General features: G+C 48.0%; 1 protein-coding gene across 2 annotated transcripts; it reads right to left on the bottom strand.

The window, feature by feature from the left end:
* Nucleotides 1-1,028: 1,028 nt before the first annotated feature.
* On the bottom strand, nucleotides 1,029-11,365 carry LOC108932815 (ankyrin repeat and LEM domain-containing protein 2-like). Of its 2 annotated transcripts, none has more exons than XM_018749409.2 (13): nucleotides 11,034-11,365; nucleotides 9,033-9,449; nucleotides 8,278-8,454; nucleotides 6,718-6,911; nucleotides 5,860-6,048; nucleotides 5,017-5,139; nucleotides 4,497-4,560; nucleotides 4,235-4,416; nucleotides 3,934-4,040; nucleotides 3,513-3,676; nucleotides 2,811-3,396; nucleotides 2,524-2,655; nucleotides 1,029-2,371 (listed from the first exon to the last, which is right to left on the bottom strand). In XM_018749409.2, the coding sequence occupies exons 2-13, from the start codon at nucleotides 9,436-9,438 to the stop codon at nucleotides 2,200-2,202; spliced, it is 2,496 nt and encodes an 831-aa protein (XP_018604925.1). In that variant the 5' UTR covers nucleotides 9,439-9,449; nucleotides 11,034-11,365; the 3' UTR covers nucleotides 1,029-2,199. The 2 variants fall into 2 exon arrangements, with proteins under 2 accessions (XP_018604925.1, XP_018604933.1); XM_018749417.2 differs by having other exon boundaries at nucleotides 6,718-6,893.
* Between the last annotated feature and the right edge of the window lie 149 nt (nucleotides 11,366-11,514).

The raw sequence follows: 11,514 nt of genomic DNA, 5'->3' as shown, positions 1-11,514 counted from the left end.
GACTGAAGCAGCCTGGTGGTTCTGGTCCCGAAACCGGATGGCTCCACTCGCTTTTGCGTAGACTACCGTCGGGCCAGTGCGGTCACCAAGTTCGATTCCTACCCCATGCCCCGGGCGGATGAGTTCGTAGTACGGTTTTTACTGAATGTCTATCGCCAGCTCGCCATCGTAAAGTCGAAAAGTCGCCAGTCCAACCATCGTAAGTTGAGGAGCATCTGTACTGGAGTGCTACTGCTTGGGTTCGAATGGCAGTGCTTAGTGGTGGTGCTCTTAATACAGACACTGGAGGAAGACAGATTTCCTTCAAGTGGTTTTATTACTGTGGTCACACTTCTTCCTTAACTATATACTCCCTCTGTGTCATATGTCATATTGACATAAAAAGAAATCACAACTGAAATAGCACATTTAGTACAGCACTAGTACTAATTCTTTTATCTGACACTTTTCTCCAATTCAACTTAGTTTTTAGGTACTTCGGTACCTAAAAGGTAGGTAAGGTGACCTTCATCAAGGGCATGACGACGGAAGAGGGATGTGAACCCCAACCCTTGCGGTGCAAAACTAAACATTATGCTACCTGCCACGTCTCAGTGCTGACTTTAAGGGGTAAAATAGTGTTCACGAAACCAAGGGGCAAACGCAGTAAATTAACAGTACTCCTAGCCGGTCCAGAGGTTGTGTAACGTCAAACATGGAAGGGCTGTACACCGTTACTCATACAACGGCACATGTTTGCATGTGCCGTGAAGTCAAACACACAAGTCGTGATCCCTCAAACACCCATGAGCCACATTATCGAAGTGTCTCCGTCCAGCGTGTACCCTGCCTCGCACCCTATGCTCCTGGTGTAAGCTCTTAACCTCCATGATCCTGTACTCAACAAGGTCTGTCATAATTATCACTCTCTCACCTAACCCAGCAACACAGGGCATAAAGCTGGAGGGGGACACACCCAGGACGGGACACCAATCCATCGCAAGGCACCCCAAACGGGACTCGAACCCCTGACTCACCGGAGAGCAGGACCCGGTCCAACCCACTACGCCACTGCACCCCCCTACTCAACAAGCTGTTACTGATAATTAATGAGTGAGTGAAAATATATCATTAGAAGAGAGCAGACATAATATTATTAAACAAGTATCATTGTCATTATTTAAATTTTTTAAGAAATTGTTTTTTAATCTTAACTGATTTTTTTTGCAAGGGAATTCTTTTTTTTTTTTTTTTACCTACCACATGAAATAATGGCAAATTAGTCCCGTCAAAAAAAGGAATTCACCTAACAGTAACTTCATGAAGCAAATTAACCCATTAATTGAGGGACAGGTGTTTGTCCTCTTCCTCAAAATAAAGCTCACCGCTGTCACATCTAAATGTTGCACAGAATTTTGGGAATAGTGGAGGACAGCTGTCTAAATTTGTGATTATACTTGCAGCTCACATACATCTATTAAAACACAAAGTGCGCTGTAAACAATACTTCCATTAAGGTTGTATACGTGTTTTCTCACTATAATTTTACTCCTGACGTCTTCAGTTTTGATGCGCAACTATGCGTATAATTTTCTGAGATTTATGAAAAGTTACCGTAACCGTTCCTTATCAGACCAGCTACAAGACGGAACGACTACCTATTAACATTATGTTGAAACGTAGCACTCAATCAAAACCATTTCCACGGGTCTGGGCGGTACAGAAATGGTAACAATGGGGTATTTCCGCACTTACTGCCATACCACTGTAGGCAAGGAGCTCAAAGTGGCTTGTGCTCCTTGGTGTGGCTGGGATGGCTGCTGCCCACAGAGATGTTCAGGGTCTGCCAGGTGCCCGCAGGTCTCTCTCCACTCGCTATGCTGCTCAGTACAGCCTGCAGCCAGGGTCTGGCCTCCCGCAGTTGGCCTCCTACCGACCTCCCAACATTCCAGACGCTGCATCCGACTCTTAACATTTTTAAAGAAACTGATGTTTCTGAAATGGATGTTTCTGCCTACATTTTATATGGTTTAGTCTGAAGAAATCTTTGTCAGAGTGAAATGATGCTCTTCTGAGCATAAAGCTTCTTGAAACAGTTGTGTAAACAAACACAAGTCACTACACTAATACACAAAATGCTGCAAGCGCATGAATCGCGATCGCTGGGCATCCGAGACAAATGCTGTCAGGACTGCGGATGTCCGCTGGCTTGAGCGTACCTCATGGCCAGACCGAGGGTTTACTATGGTGGTTTTGGCGAAGGCTCTGGATGAAAACGGAACGGACGGGACTGTAGCGCCTGGGGCGAGGGCTGCCACACGGACGGACAGGGCTGCTGGGAGAACGTGGAGCCGAGCCGGGGATCTTTCCCGCACATCCTGGGCTTGGCCATCTGGAAAAAAAACAGCAGTCAAAACAGTAACAAAATCACTATCCAAGAAATTGAGTGAGTGCAGATAGTCTCGATGGCCATAAATCCTTCATAGGGCATTTGATGCAACAGACTAAAGAGACAGGATAACGGAAGGAATGAAGTTTGCACACCTTTGCATCTGGGGGGGACTGTAACCCTGGACTGTACTCTTCCACCTTTCAATGCAAGGGTACTTCTGAGAGTCAAACTCCACAGTTTCGATCTCAAACAGGACCTCGCAGTCCAGCTTGGTCGGAGACTCCCTGGGAAAAGGAGACGTGACGTTCTGTTATTTTACTGCACTTTCAATGGCTCTGAGCGCCAGGTTGCTAGTGCCTTTCCGGTAACGTTACCGCAGGAGGACACTGCTGGTTGAGTTCATCTTAATCACACAGCTACTGGTAGCCTGATGACTCACCCGTCGATGAAGGGTCCCCTTGCGAGACGTGGTGGAGTCTGTGGCCTCAAGTCCTCCTCGGAGCTTTGTAGGGACTTGTAGGAGGAGGAGGAGGAAGAACATGAGCTGTCAGGATCTTTTTGCGCCACGTTCCAGAACGCAGACCGGGTCCCAGTCATCCCAGCCATATGACAGATACCCTCCTCATCACTCTCGTCAGCTGTGAAATACTCCTCGGAGCTACTGCTGCACGTCTCCTCCGACTCCGAGTCCCCCTGGCCCCTCTCATGCGTGTTCCTTCCTGACGCCAACACCGAAACCTTCTCAAATTCATTCATGAGGTTGGACACTGGAGACGCATGATCTCGACCGAGCCTCTCTGCTTTGGGACCCCTCTCCTCCTCCAGTGGGGAGCACAGCCAGTTCCGACGCTGCTTCTCAGAGCGGCCCTCCTTCAGGCTATCGGTGGCACACGGTCCCGGTGTACTGCTCAGAGAGTTATTCTGCTCGTTTTCCAGAATGTCTTCCCCCAGGTTCAGGGCACTGCCATCCTCTTCATCTAGAAATGCCCCAACGCTAATGGAGTTGCAAACGTTTCTGGGTTTTCCTACAAGACAGGGTGAAAACAAACTCCGCGATTTGACCAGAGAAAGGCAGATACTGCACTCATGCCCCATGCCTCTCAACAAGCAGTCTGGGTAACACAATACAACAGAAAGTTACCATTCCTCTTTTTCTTGGCACCCTGCAAATCTTGTTCGCCACACTCCTTCCTGCTTAAGTATTCCTCCAGCAGCTCCAGGCCATCCTCAGTAGACAGGTTGATGAAGGTGTCCAGAAACTCCCAGTACTCAGCCCAGGGATATCCCAGCTCGTGGGCCAGTTCCCTATTAATACAGACCCAATAACAAAGTGGTACGAATGAGCAACCTGGCACACGCTGCTGGTACAGGGTTTGAGTTTGAAATAACATGAAGTTCATGTCGACATGATATTGCTCTGACTAATCCATCCTGAGCTGCAGAATGGCCACAACAATGGAATAATAACAAAAAGCAGGGTGTCTTCTTTAAACTTATAAGAACACGTACAGCGCTTGCAGACTTTTTCCAAAAGCCCTGCGTCATTCCAAGCGTCTACACACCTGCCGACTCGTTCGGCGCCACGGTCAGGATCAGATTTGAGAATGTTGTGGAAATACGCTGAGCGTTCTTTGGGCGGCGTCTTCCACATTCTTCGAAAATCCCGTGCCTGCAATACAAATACGTTGCACACCATGAGGACCGTACAACATCACCACCTGTGCTTAACCCTCGTACACGTGACAGGATGTACTGTATTTTTACAAAGACCCACAAAGAGCTTCCTGAAACCAACTAAAAACAGAATTTTAAAAAGAAAAAGAAAAATCCTTGAGTCCCTGAGCGAAAAATAAAAGATGGTACCTTAGACTGGCTGAGCGGGCCAACAAACGCTCTCACTGTCATCACAGGATCCTTGGGACTTCCTGAAAGTCCAGGACCCAGATATCTGGGAGCAGCCTCCAGTTGCTCAGGTGACCAAGGGGCTCCAATAACAGGCTGGGCCGAGTTGTCTGCAGCTCTCAGTACGGGCACGTAGAATTGATCTGCATTAACAGCAAAACATGAGCCCAGACAGAGAATACATTAAATACAACATCCGCTATTAAACACCCCTTACATTTACCTTCCAAGTAGCCTTTAATCTTCTGTTTTATTTCTTTGCATTTGTTCTTCCGTTCACAGATGATCTGTCAAAAAGTAAAAAACAAACTTGATAAATCTGTCACCCTGAGCTATAACACATCAAAATTTTTCAAAGTTCTTAGTGATGTCGATTTTTATGTTGATTAAGATGAGCTAAATTTTACCGTTTACAAAAACACCACTAGTTCTTCTAGAGTGTCGGTTTTAATTTGGGACTTTGCGGCCATTGGTAGATTCTAGAAGGCCCCAGAACATTCTAGAAAGCATCTAAAGCATCTACCTAAAAGGTACCGGAATGTTTGGTGCTTGGAACCCGGCGCCAAAATTTGCCAATTTCAAGAATGTGGAATACTCCTCTAAAAACTCACATAAAATACGAACTAACGCCAAAAAGGATGATTAACAAAACTGAATGCAAAATGAGGGGGGAAAAAAAAGACATAAGAAAATTTCTGTGACATTGCGTTACAGGCAAAGAGAAAAAAGCCAATCTGACTTACACTGACAGGCTTCTGATTGTACTTGTTTTTGCAGTTCTTATCGGTGTCTGGATGCGAGCACAGCACGTTGACCACTTCTGCATTCCCGAACTTGCAGGCAAAGTGCAGCGGAGTTTCACAGGCCTACAGATACAGAATTCCTCACATGTCAACGTGCTTTACGTGCCATAACCAACAGAGCTGTGACACCAGTACTCCACGATGACGGAAGCTGATGACTGCGTGACACATGGACGAGACCTGCATACATGAACCGGCACCTAAACTCATCAATTTATTAGAGTCTAATGATTCATGTACCTGTGTTATACATCACTTTATAAGTTGGCTTAAAAGTCTTTTTCTATCTCCAAAGCAGTAGGGGTGGGCAGACACTGGCACTTGGACCCTTAGGGGTTTATATTTCTCCCTGGTTGGGAGTTTTTCTGCTCCGTTCCTCCTTGGACAGTTTGCTTACTTACAGCTTTAATACCTAGTGCAGTTACTGTACTGATTTAATGTGTAGCCAAACTTTTCTTTGCATTACATCTCCTGAGGGGGGAGGGGGGCGCAGCGGGTTTGACCGGGTCCAGCTCTCCGGTGGGTCTGGGGTTCAAATCCCGCTTGGGGTGCCTTGTGATGGACTGGCATCCCGTCCAAGGTGTGTCCCCTCCCCCTCCAGCCCTACGCTCTGTGTTGCTGGGTTAGGCTCCGGCTCCCCGCAACCCCGTATGGGGCAAGCGGTTTCAGACAATGTCTGTGTGTGTGTGTGTGTGTGTGTGTGTACACATCTCCTGATCCTTTCTTCAGCATTCTGTGTTATTGTGTGAGGAAAAACGGGAGCAGGTACTGCTGAGTACGTACCACTTTGTCGGGAGTGTTGAGGTACAAGTCCACGATGTAGCGGATGCGTTTCTGCAGCATGTCCTCCTCATCCTCAGGGTACATGAGGCGCATAAATTCGGGGTCCTCCAGAGTGTCCAGGAGGAGCTCGGCAATCCCGGGCTGGTTCTCTTTCGCAGCCACGTGCAAGACATTGTACCTGCAGCCTTCCTTCAGATATGGACACTGCATTTTACAGATAATTCCTGACCAGCTACGGATGTGCATTAATTACCGCAACCATCTAGGCATCAGTTCACTTTGGTTTTACTGCTTATAATCTGGCAGGGGGGCATGGTGGTGCAGTGGGTTTGGCTGGGTCCTGCTCTCTGGTGGGTCTGGGGTTCGAGTCCCCCTTGGGGTGCCTTCTGACGGACTGGCGTCCCATCCTGGGTCGTTGTCCCCCGCCCGCCTTATGCCCTGTGTTGCCGGGCTAGGCTCCGGCTCACTGCGTCCCCGCTTGGGACAAGCGACTTCAGCAAGTGTGTGTGTGTGTGTGTGTAATCTGGCACGTGTCACCTCCGTGTAAATCTCCATACTGAACTAAATTGTCATTTTTTTTTGTTCCTAAACACCCTTGTATTTCCTATCAGCTCTAAAGGCAGTTCCTCATGTTCATGTGCACCAGCAAAAAACAACAGTATTGGACAAATTGGCTGTGCTTCAGCAACTGTGTCTCTACATCCATACCGCTTTGTCTCTTGTGGAAATGCACTTTTTTTGCTTTGACTTGTGTGTCATTTTGGAGAAAATCATCTGCTCAATGAATAAATGTAAATGCAAATGCTAAAGGTAGCAGGACCATCTGCACAGTAGCTACAGCAGATGGGACTCATGTACCTGCACTATAGTGGGGTTGTCCCCGGAGCCAATCAGATAGCGCGGGTTGCTCCACACAAGTTTCTTGAAGGCTGCCTGTTCCCCATCCTCCACGGCCTTCCTTAGCTTCGCTGTGAGGTCTTGAGTGCGTGGGGTCTTGTAACTGTTGGCCCGCTCACCATTCAGGGGTTCTGCCTCTGGAGAAGTAAGCCTGTCTGATTGGACAGGAGCATCGTTCAGGGGTGCTGACTCCTCGCACCCGGCTCTACGACTGTGACCACATTTCTTACTGCTTTGTGTTCTGCTTTCTCTCTCGGTCATTTCCAGCTCGGTATTTCTTGCCTTTGGGTGCAGACACACACCTCCCAAGTCTACCAAGTGTTCCTCTGACTCACATCCCTGCCACTGCTGCTTCTTTTTACTTTGAATATTACCTTGTTCTACAGAACTTGAGACACACACACACACACACACTTTCTGAACCGCTTGTCCCGTACGGGATCGCGGGGAGCCGGAGCCTACCCGGCAACTCAGGGCGTAAGGCTGGAGGGGGAGGGGACACACCCAGGACGGGACGCCAGTCCGTCGCAAGGCACCCCAAGCGGGACTCAAACCCCAGACCCACTGGAGAGCAGGACCCGGTCCAACCCACTGCGCCACCACGCCCCCCTACAGAACTTTATATTCTACCTATTCGTAACTTTATTAATTCATTTAAAAATATTACTTTACTGTATAACAACAGGGGACACGGTGGCACAGTGGGCTTAGCCGGGTCCTGCTCCCTGGTGAGTCTAGGGTTCAAGCCCTGCTTGGGGTGCCTTGCAATGGACTGACGTCCCATCCTGGGTGGGTCCCCTCCCTTCCAGCCTTGTGCCCTGTGTTGCTGGCTTCTCCAGTTCGCTGCGACCCCACTTGGGACAAGCAGTGTCAGACAGTGTGTGGGTGTATAATAATAATAATAATAATTATGTTCAGTTCAGCATTCTTCTGCCTGTCCTGGTGAGGGTCACAGTGGTAGCAGGCAGAGCAAGTTGGCTCAAACCTTCCCCAGCGACGAGTTCCAGCTCCTCCTGGGGACCTTCAGGCTTTTTCAGACCCACCATGAGTTCAGCATTTCTTGTATTATTGTCATCATCATCATGATCACTATTATTAATTAGTATTTAACAGATGCCTTGGTCCTAAGAAAATTACAGTGCTGGATACACTACAGTAAACTACTCATCCACACAACAGAGCAAAGTAACTGACACAGTCTAACAATAAGGACAATTTAGGTTCACCAGCTGACAATTTTATAAGTTGGCCATGTTAGTAAAGACATCCGATGCACTCAGCAAACCTCCTCTGGGATTTAAGCCTGCAAGTCCAGTTCTACACTCACTACGCTCATTACTCTCCCAATGGTCATGTAAACAGGTCAATGCTGAAACATTAGATGGGTTCTTACAAATAAGATATTTTTAAAATCCAACAACGAGTATGCAGCCGATGGTTAAACGGTAGCAGAGATCACATAACAATCGGTGCATGTTGAAATCAAAGAACGGTAAGCAAAGTCCTCACGAGGCTGCTCACCTGGTTTCTCGGGCAACCCGTCTGGCGTCGATTTGCAAGGCGAAGGACACGAATCACAAATCCCTTTGGAAAACTTTTCTGCGTCTTCTCTGTTAGAATATATTTTGAATCTGGCTCCTCTCATCCTACTCATGGCTTTCATGGCGTCGTTTTTGCTTACGTACACGTGGACATCCTCTGCAGGTCAGAAGCAACGCAACGCTAAGCTCAGAAGACAGTATCGAACAATGCAATGAAATGATTCAGTTGAAGACAGAGCTCCAGTTCCCTTCAAAAAATCTGAAATGGTGAACTTCTCATACTATTTAGGTTAAAATCTTCCCAAAAATCCTAGTACACACTATGTATAAATCCGGTCTTTCAAATGACCTCTCTCTCTCTCTATATATATACGTTAGCTTAACAAATGTCACTTGCAAGTAAATCAGAAGCTATTCTGCGCTACACTGATATTACTGTGAAAAATTACATGTAGGGGGCGTGGTGGCGCAGCAGGTTCAGCCAGTGCCTGTTGTGTGGCGGGTCTGGGGTTCGAGCCCTGCTTGAGGTGCCTAATGACGGACAAGGTATGTCCCTTCTCCCTTCGGCCTTGCGCCCTGTGTTGCCAGGTAGAGCTCTGGCTCGGCGCAACCCCACTCGGGACAAGCGGTTGCTTACGATGGATGGTTGGAAAATTACATGTAAAATGTATGCACCTGTGGGATGTTTGTCTATTAGTGAAGTACAATGAAGGTGGGGGAGCAATGCAGACTCACCCTGCCCAACCAGCCCATCCTCATCAGGACAAACACCATAGAAGAGGGAAGGGGGCTCCTGTGTTGTCCTCGGGGAAGGAACCACACCCTCAGCAGTCCAGCTGGGGGCATCAGTCACTGTTCCTGCTAAGGCTTCCTCTTCTGGAGGGTTGAGTCCCTGGCCGTAGCCAAAATCCCCCTCCTCGCCAACCTTTTCCGTATTAGACGCCTTTCCGCTCGTGCCACCATCTGCGTCGGAAACCTCATCGCTGCCTCCCTGGTTCTCCAAAATGGTGAGCGCCAGCTTCTTCTCAAAGAGCAGCCTGGTGGTGCTGGTGATGGGTCCACACTTGAGCCCTGCCCCCATGATCTCAGCACGGAGCTCATCCGGGCTCAGAGCTCGCAGCCTGCTCAGAATGCTCTCCATCACTCTGGGACCTGGCGGGCAGAACACTTGTATAAAAACACTGGCCCAAGACCAATGAGTCCAAACGACGCATCCAGAACATTCTTCCCTGAGCCATCTGAGTTTCGAATGTTTTTCTTTGCCGTACAGACAAATTTCAACATCCCGCAATCGCGCGCATCTCACAGAGCGGCTTGAGTCATGAGAGACCAGATAAAACCCCACACCAGGGTGCACATTTTTTCAAGGCTGTTCTGTTCAATTTTAATACCATGGATGTTATGAAAATTGTTACTTCCGGGTAACAAATTCTCCGAAAAATTACGACCAAAGAAACGTGACAGTAAAAATCAGTGGTAAATCAACTTGTCAGGTATTACAAGTAATGGAAAAAAATAAATAATCATCAGCTATAATGGAGTCAGTGGAGTAATATACAAATATCACCATATTTCTCTATCAGGTTTATAAATAGCTAATTTATCTCCACTCTCTATAGCCCATCTATGGTCTATAATTCTTAAATATGTACATTTATTCATCTAGCTGATGTGACTTACAAACAATTTTGAATCACCTACAATTATCCATTCATGTAGCTTGGTAATTTTACTTGAGCAAGGTACTTACCCTAGTATTACTCAAGGGTACAAGAGTGAAGAGAGTTGGAAGTGAGACTTTAGCTCGCGAACATCGGGTCCAAAGGCAGCCGCTCTAACCATTACTACACTCCTCATCAGCCCCCACCTTATTCACCGCAGTGACTTACACTGCTAGGTACACTACGGGGTCACTCAATGAAACAGACACTCTTGAAAACACAATCCACCTGAAAAGCATGTCCTTGAACTGTGAGAGGAAACCAGAGCACCCAGAGAACACACAAACTCCACACCGACTGAGCGGGAATCGAACCCACGTCCGATCGTACCACCACCAGGGACTGTGTGTGTGTGTGTGTGTGTGTGTGAGACAGCAGCGCTACTCGCTGGGCCGCCGCGTCGCCAAATTAATCTCTTGTAATGTTGCAAGATGCACGCTGAACACTAAAGGAGTCGTTACAAGTAATAAGAAGAATCACGGTCACGTTGCGAAGGAAGACGAATGAAACTGTCAAGTTCCGCTTGCGCGCAACGCGCATGCGCACTGGTGTCCCGTACCGCTCCTGAGACGCTCTGACGGTCCTCTTGCTTGCATAAAACATTTAACGACAGGGACAGAGTGCCCGCAGTACCGAATTTTGTCTTTTGGAATACTTCTGGTAATTAACTCTTTTCGGCTTCATACCTTAGATATTTCTATGCGCAAGCCAGGACGCTGAAGTCCATTTGCTAAACACAACACAACAAGCACCGCACAGGCACCAGACGACTGGAGTTTCAGGCCAAATCTGTTCGATCCGCCCAGGAAAATTTAAGATGCTCATGTGTTAATCGATTAAGTAAGGAGTATATAAAACTTGACGGACACGACATGATTCCCGCCCCACTGACTCGTCAGCCCTGAGAGATCATAGACTCAGCTCGGACTAACAACACCCCACTTATTAAGATCCACTTCCGCCTGCAGGGACCTTTCACACAGTTTGTAACAGTTGCAGAGTCGAAGTGTTTTACCCCGCCGTCCGCTTTCTACATGTCCTGTCGTGTCGTGTCCCTCTTCCTCTCGCTTTTTCCACGGTGACGTTTCTACATTCCTGTGGGAACTCCGCTCCACACGGACGGGCCGGCGCGCCCCCTGCAGGCAGCTCGGCGTCCGCTTCCTCCGGAACCTGGCTTTCCCCGCAGCCCGAGTCAACGCGATTGGGCTTAATAATTCACAAATCCACAAGTTTCTTTTTTCTTCCTTCTTTCTTCTTGTCCGAATTCTGTGCAGCGTTCCCACTCCACAGATTTCCCAAAGTAATAACCAGCACGGGGAGAAAGGTTTGAACGGTGCCGACTCAAGTCTCAAGGCGACACAGTTGCACTAAAAAACATGGCGATTCCAGCAGCTGTTGGCACAAAATGGCGCCGTTGGGGCACGTGTGTGTCTGCATGACTCATGGTCTTTTCCACCCCTACAAGAGCAGCAGCTGTTGCCTCGCACTGTCCATAC

The sequence above is a fragment of the Scleropages formosus genome, chromosome 6 (assembly GCF_900964775.1).
Source record: "Scleropages formosus chromosome 6, fSclFor1.1, whole genome shotgun sequence".
Lineage (NCBI taxonomy): Eukaryota > Metazoa > Chordata > Actinopteri > Osteoglossiformes > Osteoglossidae > Scleropages > Scleropages formosus.
This window is presented reverse-complemented; position numbering and strand designations above follow the sequence as displayed.